A 16,695-nucleotide genomic window follows, 5' to 3' on the forward strand; every position below is an offset into this window, starting at 1 on the left:
TTTTAGTATGAGTAAGGCAATATCAAACGTTCCTCTGATTTACCGTCCTTCTCTACCACAAGAATTCAAATACGTTTTTACGTCTTTATTTTTAATTTTTTAAATACCGGATTTTCAGCCTTTGACATGACCTGTTCTGAACAAAAATTGCATAAGAAATTCAAAAGTTATTATACAATGTTGCAATTATAATATAATCTATTCAAATAATATTATTCCTATTGAAGTCCCTTTCTTATGGTTCGCTAGAGAAACTCATCAAGTGTAATTGCCAGATATGTTTCTAGAAGATGTAGGATTAATGTATTCTTGAAAACATTGTTATTAAAAATTAAATGTTTGGACAATACCATCGACAGAAAATGATGTTTGTGTTTGGAACATAAAATGATGAAATGATCTATAATAATATTTCGTTTGCTGTGTATACTCCCCAACAATATATTTTCCGTACAAAAAGAAGGAAAAGTAAAATACAGGAGTAAACCTTTTCAGGCCTCCCTCAGTATATCAAATTAAGTGAAACCTTATGTTGGGGTCCTTTTCATGGGAGAGGCTTTCGGGCAAAAATGGGAAAAGTAACGTGGGGAAGTCCACCCCTATGGAACGGTCTCTCTCCCATCTTCCTTGCTCTCCGGAACGAGGTTACAAGTTGAAAGGAAGCGTCAAGGAATGCGGCAGATGTAATAACAAATAATGCCGACATATTATAAGCCGCGACCGCCATTATACTTGACCCTTTGGGGATTTTCATGGTAACGGCCTCGCCGGCAAATGACTCTTTCGACATTTTCTCTCTATTACGTATCAGGATCAACATATCGTTCCTCCTTCATGGGTTCGTGATAAGGCGGACTGGGAGATAATGGATGCTGGCCGATGTTTTTCTCGATTGTCTGGATGCTATAACATATTGTTACATTGAGGAACTTCATATTACAATGGATGACACCTTTTTTCGACGTTCTGCTTGAATTATTAGGCTTCTGATGACGCTATAAGCATGAAATTTTGCACGAAGTTTTATACTCTCAATCCGCTCGGATCAGTAATCACGGAATAATTCGGTTTAGTTTTCTAATATTCTATTTGGATTTTCTGAGATTCTGATGACTCAATAATCTGAAAATTCTGCACAGAAATTGAAATGGTTATTTCATAGCGAAACTCAAAATTTCAACTTTGTCGTTTCATGAATAAGCGAAATATTGGGGAATTTTCTCTATATTCTTCTATGTTCCACTGATATTCTAACTAACTAATGTTCTACAAACTTAACTAAATAAAGTTGTTCTTACTATAAACTAACTAATGTTCTACTAAGAATTAACTAACTAGTGTTCTACTATCGGCATAACTAACTAATGTTCTACTAACAATTAACTAATGTTCTACTAATATTCTAACGTTTTCTTTGAACTATCAACATAAGATTTGACATGCAGATTGAAACTTTCAATTTATCTTGAGTGAATTCAAGATCATCGGAGTTCAACATTCGGAAGTCACAGACATTGTGAAGAAATAATAGAGCTGTCCGTGCGTAGAACTTGCGCTCAATAAGTCTCCGATTCATGATTCATGTTCCTTTCTTGTTATAACGAGCGCTCGAAAAGATCTATTCTTTCAGGAATATGAGATCAACATAACCTAATCGAAATATCGAAGTTACAGGTTAATACGAATAAGCGCGAAGAAGTTTTTATCTCCTCTCAATAATTTGGCACTTGGGTTCATATTCGAACAGTTAAAATAATATCATTTCAATTTCCCCTTATTCTGGCAAAGCCTTCATGTTCCTTTATCGTACAATAGACTTTTCCGAGAATATCTCGAGATCTAAAGATAGAACGAAAATACACCCCGCTCAAGAATTGAATCTGGGCAATAAACAAGGGCCTCGAGCGATCGCTGCTAAGTGTGTACAGTGAGGTGTATAATAAAACCAATTTAATTTTAGATTAACAATCTCTGTCGCTGACAAATCCTTGTTAGTTCAAATGAGGTAACGGTAGTCGTCGTCGTCGCGCCAAAAATGACAGATTGCCCGAAGCCTCCGTCGAGATTTTAAATTCGACAAACTCCTCGACGTCGGTGAATTATTGAACGAGACGGTTTCGTGGGATGAACGGGCTGAACTTGTCGCTTTATATTTTTTGCCTGACGCCCCCAACCTTTCTTTTCCATTTGTCGAGTCTTCCGAAACACCGGAAAATGATGATGAAAGTGGATCGAGGGATATCAGGCGGAAGAGGGAAAGCCGACAAATTTCGGGCGAATCCTTCGCGAGAAACAACATCAAATGGATGAAACGTTCCTTTTTCGGTGGCGAATGAAGTTAATGATGAATCTGTGCTGTAATTGTAGATTCAATCACAAATTAAACTCGATTCATTCGCCATTCTGCAACGTTGTTACCAGCGCATTCGCCATTCTGTGCACGCGGTTGATTGTAAATTAAGCGCATTCGCCATTTTGCATCGTTTGTCTGGTGGTTGCGAATTTATATTTAAACTCAATAACGAATGAACGAAGCTAATGATTAGGTTCCGTGCATAAATGATGAAATCTAGTATTTAAACTAGACAGACCAAAGTCTGGTGAAAGTTGCCGCATCAACAGATTCGAGAAGAAAACTATTCTAGAAGGCTGGAGTCAGTGAAGTTTCACGAAGTTAACGAATAACCATTCCAACGGTTGTCTTACGCCGTCCTCATCATTTTTCATTATGTTGCAAATTTATACATAAAATTTGCCACAGTCGCGGGGGTTACGTTCAAGTCGACAAGTCACCTAAATTATCCGACGTAGATTGAAGTTACTGACTGCAGAGTGGAAACAGAGAACTTTTGTTAGGATTAACCGTTACGTGGCGCAGACTAATTAAGTCTATTTCCTTTCTCGTCGGAAAGTTCCTTGGCAATTATGTTGGGCTTCACACGGGGAGGATTTTTGCCACGGAGTTACTATCTCATGAAAGAAAACTACATCGGGATTTGCTCTCATGAATGCTGCTGGCTCCGCAACCGAACATTGCCAAACAAACTTACCACCTTGACAAAAGATAATGAAGCTCTAATTTATTCAAATTGGAAAGCTGGAAGAATACTAAAGTAATTTTTATATACAGAAAACTCTTTTCTCTAATTCTGTGGTTATTCCGTTCATTCTTCCACATCTTGTAGAACAAAATCGTGCGAGAATATATCAGAAACGCACAGTTTTCATGGTTATATTTTATTATTCTATGTTGGCACTCCGAACTTTCCGCTACGGCTTTATCTGTCAATTCATCAAATTGCCTTGAAGAAATCAGTTCTGCCAACCAACATTTTTCAATGCAAAAATCACTAAATTATATTTATGGAAATATTTCATTAATTTCGATGAAAATGCAATGAATTAGAGAAAATAATGTATAATACTGGTACAGAAGGCTCATTCTACCACTCGTTCATTCCAAAACTCGCCACTTCGTGGCTCGTTTTTGAATTTTGAACTCGTGGAAGAATATCAATGCCTTCTGCACTTGTATTATAAAGAACTATTCCCCTTCATAATATTTACGAGAACTAGAAACATCGGAAATCTTATTATAACTGAAATAACGAATAAAAAGAATTCAACTAGTAAAGATTTACAACATGATAATAATACCTCCTTTTTGTTTCAGGGTCGGTGTAACAGAGAAAAACCACCATGCAAATATTTCCACCCACCACAACATCTGAAAGATCAGCTGTTGATCAATGGAAGGAATCATCTGGCCCTGAAGAACGCCCTTATGCAGCAAATGGGCATAACACCTGGTCAAGCATTAGTACCTGGACAAGTTCAAGTGGTAAGTTGGGAGGTAGTAAAACAAATTATTTTCTTGTTGTTGTTTATTCACTATTCTCAAAATTCAATTATGTTTTTCAAAAATTGTCTGGGTTTATAGTAGCTTTACTTAATTTTATCATTTCATTTTAAGGTCTGGAATTGCATGAATCCATTAATGTAGATCACATAAAAGTTGTGTTAGGTTCTAAACGTTTTTTATTAGTTGATAACAACATTTTGAAATCATTAACTTCAGTAAGAATCGTAGAATTTGCAGAAAAATGGAATTTTTGTATTCAATTTTTTTAATAATAATTTTTTTTGGAACCAAATCAAAAATTGCATTTTTCTCTAGTTAATCAGCTGAAATTTTATAAAACTGTTGGAAGTAACATTATACAGAATGGCCTAACGATAACCTGGTAATAATATTGAAATGAGAAATTGTTAGAATAAAATTTTTTTTCTCTAGTGTATGTCCTAAAAAATGTTCAAACTAAAATACACACTACTAGATTCACGTTTGGCCTGGCTGTATATTTATTTTTTTTTTTAGACCTGATATATTCTCCAGGTTTTTCGGGCATGTTCTGAAGTTTTTTTTTTCGTTAATCGATATTCATGAAAATATGAGAGGAACTGCTTATATCTCTTCACAAGGGATAATTATGGTATATCTTAGATCGATTATGATTTATGCTCAATGTTGTGCACTCTTGTTTTCGTGAGTATCACCTTTGGTTATGCATGTCTTCAGATCAAAGCATTAATATTATTAATTTCTTATTTTTTTTTTGGTTATGGTATTTACTAATTTGGTTTTTGTTTGGAGGTGGACACGCCATTAGACAGTGCTTCCCTGACCTTCCTTCCGCACATCCCCATGTCTCTAGATGAACAGTATGCACTTATGGTAAATTATCCTTGCGTTTTAACCCTTAGTAGCTTCTTGCCAAATTGCTTCGCCTACAGTTTTCTAGAAGAAATTCCCGAACAGTTCCCGCCAAAGTCATTGTTTGAAATGATCAACTGGCAAGAATTGTTTATGTAATGATTAATTCTCAATATACTCTCTACTTCGTTCAATTGTCATTTTTTCATGTTGAAGGGTATATTCGGAATATCGTTATTATTTCAGAGCTTCTCTTTCGAGTGAGCTTCAGCACTGCTCCAACTGTTTTGTGAACTTTTACTAATCTTTTCGTTCTCTTTTTGCAGGCTACAAACCCCTATCTCTCAGGAATGCCTCAAGTAGGAAGCACATACAATCCATATTTCGCTCCTGGACCCATAATGCCTACAATCGTCGGCCCAGATCCTACAGGCGTCGGCTCACCTCTAGGTGTGGTACCGCAGACTGTAGTTACGCAACAAAAAATGCCAAGGACCGACAGATTAGAGGTATGTCCGATATTCTTTTACCCTATCTACAATCTGCCCTTTTATTAGTTATGTTTTATATTGAAATTTATTGTCATTTATGTTTTTGTAATTATGATCAATTTTGATACTTTTGTTATTGTATTTTATCGATGTTTTTAATTCAATTCTCAAGTTTGTTCTCGAAATAAAACTATAACTTCAAAATGCGTCATTTGTACCGTTTTTAACGAATCAATTCCCTTTCTTAGAGCCTAATGGCCAATCGATTGATCTCTAACAATCGTACACTGAAAAGAAGTAAACTTCTTCAACTCACCCAATTGAATTCAGCTGTAGTAATGAATCTTAAAATTTTCTCGGAAAGCCTGGAGAATTTAGCCCTGAATACGGACTTCATTAGTCAGACTCTAATTAATATTGGAGACAGGAAACAACGCTTCGAAATACTTTGTCGGTTATCGAGAAGATTGAGTTCGACTTCATTCAGATTTTTTCTTTTGAAATTTTCTCAAAGGTGACTAAAAGTTCAGTCTTTTCAGTACAGGTTAACTTTGTCTTTGGTTGATTTGATTCATTCAAAAGAAATGATTATATTCGAACATTATGCATAGCCTTCCATTTTCCGAATTGCGTTGTTTAGTATTTTAATGTTGAATCAAATATCATATTTAAATCACCAAACCTAAAGATATTTCTGAATTTGTTGTTGACCTGTAAAATAACCTAAATTCTCTGAGTTTGAGCTCTGTTCGAGCAAATCAATTTGTTACACTCACACTACACACTAAGCTGATACATAGTATAGAAAGCGTAGCTATTATGAGAAGAAATACCCATATATGCATTTCTCATTTTATTTCATTGTGTTCATTATATGATTCATGAATATTTTTTCTATGTACATAGAGCAAAGAGTGAAAAATATGATTTATTTCTCTTTTATTACTCTTTGAGAGCACTTGTAACTTTCTATCGATGAATTTTATTTATGCACGGTGTGCTATCCATATGCGAACTATGTAGTTAGATCTTTTCTTTTCTCTTTATATAGCCAATCAGGTCCTTTGCTTTTTCGATAGAAGGTTATTTCTATTTGGTGATCACATTGATTCTAGTTATCCAAAATGCACTGTTATTCAATTGCAATCCTACACATCATAGCTAGACATAATTATTAATGAAATTCAGTGAAGATTTTAATGAAAATTATAAAATCCAAAAACAAAATTGATGATTTACATTATTTATTCCAATCGTGTGGAACTTAATTTTGTGCTATGTGGTATCTGACCTAAAAAGCAATGTCAGTTCGTCGCAAAATCTTCATATTGTTGGGAAAGTAAGTTGCGAAATTTTCTGCTTCAGGAGTTGCCTTATTGATCCATTTCGGCTACTAGAACCACAAATTACTCTTTCACCTCAAAACCAACGGTGTGGTAAATTAATGAAAATTAAGGGACCAAGGCGTAACAATGAAAGTTTCTTAATTACGACAGCATTCCTGTAAAACGGAGAAAAATTCTTGGGATTGAAATTTCCAAGATTCTCCTCGAGAATTTCGTGGTTAGATGTTTATCACAAATATTCGCTTACAAATATTGTTCTGTATTATTATTGCAGTATAAATTTCGTCACCTATTTTACATTTGAATTATTGAGATGATTATAAATATTTGGGTACATTCTTAGTTTATTTTATGAATTAATGTTTCATTTTATTGAATACTCGACTTCTGTAGAGATTCGTGTCTTCCAGTTATCATAATTTCGTCTTTCGCAAGATTCAAATTCATTTTTCAAAAATTATTTATTTGAATTGGATCTTCATTTGGTAAATATCTGTGCAAAGTTGCCCTTCAGTTGAATAAAGAAGTGCATTAAAAAAACTGTAATGTGATCACCAAAGTATTAGCTCCATTGGAACCTGTAGCCACCCTATCAATTTTCAAAATACCATACATTTTGCTAGAGCAATATGATCCCCTTAATATTGTAGCATAGCAGTGTTGTCTGGTACAAGGATTTCAATCATCATTAATTAATTATCGGTGGTAAATACCTCGTATATCAAATTGCCGACTGAACTGCTATGCTATAATCAATTACCCAAACCTTGCGTTAGGTGCTACACGAACTTGTTCATTTCAAAATTGAATTCACTGCCTCGGTGACTTCATAACTATTAATCTCTCGATGTATGGAATCATCAGCTCCAATTCATTCGACGCTAGTAAGGCGAATTGCTCTTATTTGTTTTGAAACAGAATTGAAACCCCAGACTCGAATCGTGCAGGGTCGTAGCGCCTGCTGCTAGCTGATTGTTTTGTGAATAGGTTGGTTTGACAATCGCACAATTTCGCTGTTGTATCAACAACGACGAAACTCTTCATTTTCGAATAGGATACAATGGGTATGAGTTGGGATGAGGATATTCTTTGACGGTTGTTCTCAGACGAAGAACAGTGAAGGTTTATCAAATCATGACTGTTAGGTGTATATGTAGATGAACGTGGAACAAACGAAAAATTCCTTTTTAGAAGTTTGAACCAGAAATTGAATGCAGTCTTTCAAGGAATATTGAATTAAGAGAGATGAAAATTTGTCATTTGTGTTTTGTCTATTTTCACAATCCATTATGGTAGAATGAACGCGATCAGGGAGAATAGTTTGATATAAAGAAGAATGTACAAGACAACAATGAACAAATCTTTTTTGATTTCCTAAATTTTATTCGTACAAAAAATACCAACGGATCATTAAATGCATTCCCAGATGAAAGTCTCCGGAGACATATTAGGAAATTTCGATGGTGTTCCATCAGATTTGTTGAGTTCTTGGTAATAATATTTAATTTCGTTATGATGAAGAAAAACGTTCTTGTTCAATGTTTTCATTAATGGTAGAAATTGAATGAAATAAATGACAGAAAACATTGTCAGATTAGTGACAAATCGATAATTTCTTCAAGCGAGCCTATTGATCCAGTGTTTTTTTTAATTTAGAATCGAATAATAACCGAAAGTTTTTCACGTTTTCACGTACTTGGGCCAATAATCATCCAAGCGGTACTACCATTGAAAGCACAATCATTGTTCCGAATATTAAGCACAAGCAATATGGCCAACATTCTCACGAGCAATACCGACCGATGTTGGCGCTAATATAGCGGCCAATTTTGCGCGAGCACTGCGGCCAATGTTGGCAGGAGCAATGCGGCCAATGTTGGCCGAACAATGCGGCCAATGTTGGCACGAGCAATGCGGCCAATGTTGGCCGAACAATGCGGCCAATGTTGGCACAACAATGCGGCCAATGTTGGCACGAGCACTGCGGCCAATGTTGGTACGAGTGATGCGGCCAATTCTCGGAACGAAGCGGAGCTGATGACGACGATACTTCCGAGAGTGCGCTTGTTGTGTAGCTTCTATCGCACATAGAGAAAGGCAGCGGTGGCTCGTGTGCCGATTTCTACCGATTTGTATCCAACCAACCGTGCGTCCTGTCCCAATATAGGTGTGCCGCGAGTTCCAGCGCGGGGCGTGCAAGCGAGCCGAGTCCGAGTGCCGCTTCGCGCATCCCGCCGACTCAGTAACTGCCAACGAGGACGGCACTGTCACTGTCTGCATGGACGCAGTCAAGGGCCGTTGCAACCGCGACCCCTGCCGCTATTTCCACCCCCCTCTGCACCTCCAAGCCCAAATCAAGGCCGCACAGTCGCGGGCTAGCGCGGTATGCTACGCAATTTTAGGGCTACGCACGCTGCTACGAATTTTTTATGGCTTCTTTTTTATGTTTTTCGTTGTGGTTGGGGCTAGGCGGGGAGATGGGGGAGCTGGGCGTGCGCGGTTTTGCTCACGTGGTCGTTACCTGTAATTGTGCAAGCAAGACCGCGCTACTGTAGCTCCGTCATGAGAGCGATTGTTGATGGTACCAATATTAAGCAGAAAGAATTGAAATAATTCTGTATCTACTTGATCAAAAGAACTAAAGAGCTTATAAAGACACAGAAATGATTTTAAACTAGAATTAAAAAGAATAACATAAGTACATCGAAGCCTGCTGAATAATGTAACATTTACTAGATTTCGTTAAATAAAAAAAGAGTAAAGGACCTTTAACAGGATCGAAAGGAAAATTTGGTTAATTTGTTCATGGTGCTGTTTAAATGTCTTCATTGCATCACCACTCTAAATTCAACCGTTCAGATTATATAGGGTGCTTAAAATAACTTTTCTAAAATTTCAAATGGTCAATGCGAAGAAACATATTCAAATCTGAAAGCTAAATCGAGTATGCATCAATTGTTCATATAGCTGATTTAAAGTCCTCTATAGAGAAAAATTATTCCTTCATGCACGACAGATATAAAGGGTGATACCAAAGATATCAAATTCTTCAGTGAATTCCAAAAATTTGAGCGGTGAAATTTTATTCATTTTGAGATATTTTCTGGGGTACCAATTTCAATTGCGATTGATGATGTTGACATCTCTTGAATTAAACATTCACGATGAAAGTCCACTCTGCAGATAAATAATATAGACAGGGTGGATCAGAAAATGGGGTTCTTTACTGATAACTTACTATTTTCGATGCATACTCGAGTTAATGATATATATTCGAAAAGGTTTTTCCATAATGGACATTTGAAATTTTTATAAAAGTTATGTTTAGCACCCTATAGAATCTGAATGGTTGAATTTAGAGCGGTAATGCATTGACGACATATGATCATAAGAGCAAGTTCTACAACATATAAAAAATTCGACTGAATTCACCAGAAGCCAATTTTCCTTTGCATGATCCTTTTAAGTAGTAATTTTTTTTTATTCGAATTATTTCGAAGTTTATTTATTGTAATGAGACAATCTTTTTCAATCAATAATTTCTGCAAATAAACAGCTACCATCATCAGTTCCCCCGCTCAACCTCGATACTCTTTCGATGTTCTTTCTTAATAATTTGAATTATACCTAGATGTTGTTTTAGATGACTAAATTCGTACTATCAAGTTCTTGCATGGCGATCCTGAGAACTATCGAAATTTACACGTTTCGATCCTTACAAAGTTTCTCACGATTTTTCGTTCTGATGTTGAAAGCTGTGCTAATTGCTTCTGATATTTTTTTGTTTCGAATAAACCAATATCTAACATCGCGTTTTATCAAACTCTATCTGAGTCGCTAAAGCGAATTGAAGCATGAAATTATCTATGTAGTGGAATTCAAGTGCGACTGAAAAAATTGGTATTCGAATTATTTATGGCTGCAATAACTAGATGGGCATTGAAGGGCATTATTACTTGGAAAAGCCTGCATTTAGGATGCATGAAAAACTGCTCATATAGCTTGGTAGTCCAGTTCAAACAGTTATGTTATGCTACACGTCTTATGTGAAATGGATGTTCCTGGAATGTATTATTTGTCGAAAACTTAAATGATAACGCCTTCGGATTATACTCGTATTGGGTGGGAAATACTAAATTGAAAATACTGGACTGCAGTAGCTTCCGAGTTAGCATGCGCCCTGCCACCCAGACCCTTGCTAAATATCCTGCAATCTGCAACAAGCATACACACACATTTTAAAGTTTTTAGATCGCTTCTTTCAGAAGGGCATAAAATAAATTCTCTTAATCATTTATAGGTATACATTTTCATTTTAGTCATTTATTCGATTCTACAGAATAATGTAGAATATTATTTTTCATTTTTCACTAGAGAACTCCTTATTTCCACAGAAACAGGAAAACAGTATGTTCTTTGAGTAAATAACTTTGTAAGTGAAATGTTTTCGCTTACGATAAATGTCGGAGAGAAAAAACGTAGTCTCATAGATATAAAGAGTACGAACCAAAATGTCTATTTCTCTAGTTTTGAAGGCTTACATTGCGCAAGTCTTCATCATCATAATTGAAATTGTACTGAAGCTTAGTTGTAAGATTTTGCCTAAATTTTTTACAAATTTATCACATTTATATTTATTTCATGAAAATAATCTTATTAGTCTTATTAAATCAAAGATTTACTACCTATTAATAGTATACCTACTCTAAAACAAGTTGCAGTTTCGAACGAAATGAATATTAGACGATATTTTCTCTATTTCAGTCAAGTTTTGTGAAATAATGTCGAAAATCAATGAGAAATTCAGATTATACATCTTAGTGACTTTTGTATTGTATTTTGGCAGTTGGTGTGACTGTAAGGAAAATCGACAGATTATGGAATTCGAATTTAAATCGTACGTTTCGAATTTTGAATTAATTTATAAATACTCAATAAATTCGTGAATTATATCTGACGAAATTGTTGAAAACCACCAGAATTGAGAGAAATTGCGAATAATGTTGCAAATCATTCCACTCTACCCAAATAATTTTATATCGACAATTGACGTGTGTTGAAATTTGATAGGAAGTTAGTGTAGACAACCACAAAACGAAAAATATAACAGAAAACAATGCTGTAATGAGTTCGTTACAGCACTGTTTTTAATACTGTAATGAACTCATTAAGATACTGAAATAGAGAAAATACCTATTATCCACCAATTAATTACTTTCGTTAATCATTTGGCTCTAGAAAACAAATTCAACATTTCATCTGGATATTTTTCTGAAATTCAAAGTTGTCATTATCAAATTTTGGTTGTTCTTGAATTTTGAAATTCCTCACTTTATTAATTTAATTATATCAATATGGTTTTCAATAATGAAACAAGGTTATATTAGCCACAGAACTGATCACAAAAAAATTTCCATTTAGGGAGAAAAGTTTTTTAATTTCCTATATTCATTTTCTCAATGGCAAATTCGACATCCAAATTTGCTGCTCATTCATTATGTTACTAGAATTTAAATTTTTCAAACAATAATTGCGTCATACGTGTAAATCGTAGAAAGATCTAATAAAGATATTTTGGAGAAATAATTCAGTATAAAAATGATCACACGTAACACAATTTTCCTAGATTTATTGTCTTGCAACACTAACAAACAGGAAAATCAGATAAAAGTCTCATGAAATGGAAATCGTGTCACGCCGACTTCACTTTATACTGTTATCATCTTGAGGCAGGGATTCCGCTCCTTTGAAGCTGGATTATTACGAAGCCTTGCAAAGCCTGAAATTCTTTGAGGAAGTATTTTGTTTCCTTACAGATCGAAGCCGAAGAGATTGCTACTAATAATAATTCAGATTGAATGAAATTATACTTTGGAAAATGTTTTGAAATAGGGCATGACCTACGTACTATAAAAATATAAATAGTTAAATAAAAATAATCATCAAGAAATGGAAAATAGTCGATAGTTTTCATTTTATCCGAATTGTCTTTCATATAAGACATAATTGAACTGATTAGATTATCGGGGTATGTATAGTCTGGGAATTCATACTGCTTCTTGAAAATAAATCTCCTCACAGCGCTGTATACTCACACAATAACTGAATTTCAAAAATAAATCAAATATTCATTGTTTATTAAATGATTAATTTATCCTCATATGAAAACATTCTGGATATACCAGAGATTTTCTTGAGATATAATACTGAACATTTCCCCCTCTCAAATACTCAACGTTATGAAATAAAAAAAATTGTATAAATTTTGTTAACATAGTGGCAACTATGAGAAAACTACCCCCGAAGTCGTTACGTTGTGAATAATCGCAATAATAATTGTTCAATGTGAGAATGCTTTCTGATTGTTTCTACAGTATCTTGCATGTTTCTTGTTGACTCTTCTTTAGAGAAATGTTTGCATTCAACTTTATGATTTGAAACAATGCTGTTCAAGATGTTTATACTTTGAAATTATATGAAACGTTGAGAATTTAAATAAGTGGAAAGGATGGATCAACTTCCATTGGATTGAATAAATGCATTTGCTATGTATCTTAGTCTCTTATTAACTGAAACTGTGTCAAGATTTCAACTGCTATCTTAATAATTCTTGGTTCCTTCTTACTGCATTTCATTTATCATACTAACTTCTATCTTCTTTCATGCTTTAGACATAACAAATGCATTTCACAAAGTTGATCATTATTTCTCCAGCAAAAAAACCGTATACAGATCAAAAAAGGTGTATATAGGATCTATTGTAGAAATGTTTGTTCAAATTTGATTTTCTTTCAGCCAGTCGTCCAATACTGCATGATCTCCCGACAAAAGCTTCAGCATACACCGGCCAGCTTATTCAAAATAATATCGACGCACTAGCATTGTATATATCAGTACATATATCAGATTTTATGCAATTTGAGTTGGGTTTTTGGTGCACCTCTTTTGGCTACAGGGAAATAGTTCAAAAATCCACAATGAAAATAGATTCGATATTGATAGGATCAATGAAGATAAAACCCGAAGGAGAACATTATTATGAAAATTCGCCCTCTGAAAAGACCAGAATTGTTATGGAGAAAAAATTTAGCTTTTTGGTCACTATGACACATTTTACTCAACGATATATTGCACTAAAGTAAAGAAGAAGTTTTGGAACAGCATTATTTTTCCTTAGTGAATTTAACGAAAGATCGATTTCCATGTGTGTGCAGTTTTAGCTTGTTCGAAATTTCCACTTCATTTAAAGTTTCAGATGCCATAGACACAAAACCCTTCTGTTTATGTTCTTATAACGCTGCTTTTACCAACTTAACAGGGTAAATGTCATTTCAGCTGTTTACATAACTCATCTACTAAATACACATTTATAATAAAGTGTTCCATTAATTTTATGCAATACAGTTTTTTCCAGAATAAATATATTACGAGGAAATTGAATCTGCCTGAAAATAACAGCTACTGAAAATAACGTCATATATGTAACGAACATCTATAAAATATTGATTTTTATTGTTGGGCCCCATAAGTAAGATTGGCAGTCAATACTGAATTTATCAGGGGAATCGTAGTCCAGTTCTCAAATGTCCATAAAACGGTAGTGTTTGAGTTGAAAAGGCCATTCGAAAGTTCGTGTATTACATAGGAACATATGAAAGGTCAGAAAAGGTCCCAAACTTCCAACTTTCCATGTATCATAAAATCTGATATATTAGTCTCACTAGAGTAAGCTTATTTTTCAGGTTTTATATATGGAGCCTTCCATTTCACACCATTAATATATTTCTACAACGGACATTGCTGAAGATATGATGATTTTTTCAAAGCTTTTTAATGTTTTTCTAGTTAGTGTCTGAGTGGTCTAGAACTCCGCGAACATTTAATTACATTATATCCAGAATTTTTCCCATTGATTGTGCGTAAAAATAAAAAGTTGGAAAGTGGCTTGAACGATTCTTAGAGTGGAATCAGTCGCCTGTGTGAATGTCAACAGAAATGTCATTATCTTCATTTTGACTTCGGATCTGTGTATCTAATATGAACAAGCGTGAAATGTCATTCTTAAAATAGATATATCATTAGTGTATAGTTCAGGTGATCCTGGCATTGTTGGGAAGAACCTTAACAACACGTACTCCCTTTGATTATTGTGATTTATGGATTTTCATCATTTTTATCAATCTCTACATTATTCGAGAGAGATCAAGGGGCGAATTACTCATGAAATAATTTCAACTATTTTCATATAAAATTAGAATGCACTAATTTTATTTTTGAAGCTGTTTATTACAATTCCTATCTTGGTATCAGTGTTACTTTCAGAAACATAAAATGAACTATTATAAGATAAGGCAGTGAAAAAGATAAATGTTTCAAGTGGTCGACAAACTTAGGAATAAACTAGAAAATATTCAATAATACTTCTTTTATTGAATAAGCATACCAAAAATACTCATTCAAATTTGATGTTCATCTTGAATCATTGAAGTTTTTCTAAAGCTATATCAGAAACATATTGAAGTTCTGTCGTGGCCACTTTCCAATAATTACACTCGTTTTCTATAAGAAAAAACTATGGATACATCATAACATTAAAAACAAGTTTGCTGGTCCTTTTTTTTATTACCAAATCACTTCAGGTAGTAGCGAGGCTGAATTTTTCAAAAATACTCATTTTTAATGTTAGTGTGTATATTTGTTTGGTAGGTTGGTAAATCTGTTACATGAATATAATATTTTCCTTGGATTGATAAATTCTGCATACTTATATTTTCAGCATGAAAACATATATTAAAAATTGAAATCGCTTCAAAATTGTAATGACGGTGACAACCACACAAGTTTCTATGTATAAAACTTAAAATTAAGATGAAATGAAAATAACTCAAAATAGTGTTCATCATATGAAATGCTAATTTTGAATGCAAGTCTACAGGATGATATATTTTTTCTGGAACTGTGTCCGCTTCTCCTCCAGATTTTTTTTTTGGTGGACCACTTGTAGTTTCGAAAATTGTAAAAAAAACTTTGGATAAGTACTAAAATTTTGGTTTCGTGTAGTTTTATCGTACCTACCTGTTTACAATTTCGAAAAAAAATTCAAAAAATGCTCTACTGATCGTCAGGAAAACCCAAATTATTATAAAGATCCAGTTAGTAGGCTGAGATAAATGAATTAATTTTGGTACTTTGTTTACCCAATCTGTAGCGAATATTAATGATGATTCGATAAACTGATTTAATCATCACAAAAAAGTTTCACTACAAGAAACACCCTGTATCTCGTAAACAAAGAGTTTCCGGGCACATGTTTGCATAATTTTTTTGATTATACAATTTAGGAACACATAGATATTCAATGATATAGCATTTTCTTAAGAAAAAAAATTATTTTTCGCAATTTCTTTTTTTGAAAATATTGCCATTTCATTAAATAGCGTTACTTTCGGAATAAAAGGAAAGTACCCACTCGCAATCCAGAGCTCAAGTCGTCAGAATGATTTCAAACAAAATCTAATCAATCAACACACCAGTATTTTTGTGCATCTCAAATCAAGACTATGTGCAGTGATCTGTTGTGGTGTTGTCCTCAAGATTGCAGAAAACTTCTCAATTTTCAACCTAACAAAGTAAATTTCATATGTACCTGTTACAGACATACCAACATGCCAATTAATTATACATATCGACATTAATAGCGAGCGTATTCTGACAAAATACATCCCATTTTTTTTTACCGTCCTGTATTTTCTGTACCACCACTCAGACGTAGTTGAAACAGCTTCATCTAGTCCCACCAACTCACACTAACACTCGCATATGTAAAGTGAATTAATTTTGTGCCAATTTGTTTTATTTACCCTGCCTACCGGCGGATTTGGCCTTGGCTTGGTCTTGTGCTGCTCTACCACTAATAGCCTGCCGCCGTTTCGCCATTGTTGGCCCCTCATCAGGCAGCAGCTGCCGCCCTCGAAATAGGGAAGAAGAGGCCGCGAGAGCCCACGGCCGCTGACGCTGATTTATTACTGGTACCATCATGCGCCTTGCTTTGCATGTCACTTACTTACTATCCACCCTCTGTACAGTTTGCAAACACAGTATTTCGGTCTCGATTCATAGTATCTTCGTATCACTTCATATTCGA

At 34.5% G+C, this 16,695-nt stretch overlaps 1 protein-coding gene across 6 annotated transcripts in view; it reads left to right on the forward strand.

Annotated features, from left to right (window-relative positions):
* LOC123678246 (muscleblind-like protein) overlaps positions 1–16,695 on the forward strand; it is a 440,933-nt gene that overhangs the window by 415,651 nt on the left and 8,587 nt on the right. For 5 of the 6 annotated variants that reach the window (XM_045615156.1, XM_045615157.1, XM_045615155.1 and 2 more), the window contains 4 exons: positions 3,674–3,841; positions 4,655–4,735; positions 5,041–5,223; positions 16,469–16,579. In XM_045615156.1, the coding sequence (XP_045471112.1) occupies positions 3,674–3,841; positions 4,655–4,735; positions 5,041–5,223; positions 16,469–16,579 (543 nt within the window). The remainder of the gene's footprint in view (positions 1–3,673; positions 3,842–4,654; positions 4,736–5,040; positions 5,224–16,468; positions 16,580–16,695) is intronic. The other variant, XM_045615160.1, reaches the window with a different exon arrangement.

The sequence above is a fragment of the Harmonia axyridis genome, chromosome 4, assembly GCF_914767665.1.
Source record: "Harmonia axyridis chromosome 4, icHarAxyr1.1, whole genome shotgun sequence".
Taxonomy (NCBI): domain Eukaryota; kingdom Metazoa; phylum Arthropoda; class Insecta; order Coleoptera; family Coccinellidae; genus Harmonia; species Harmonia axyridis.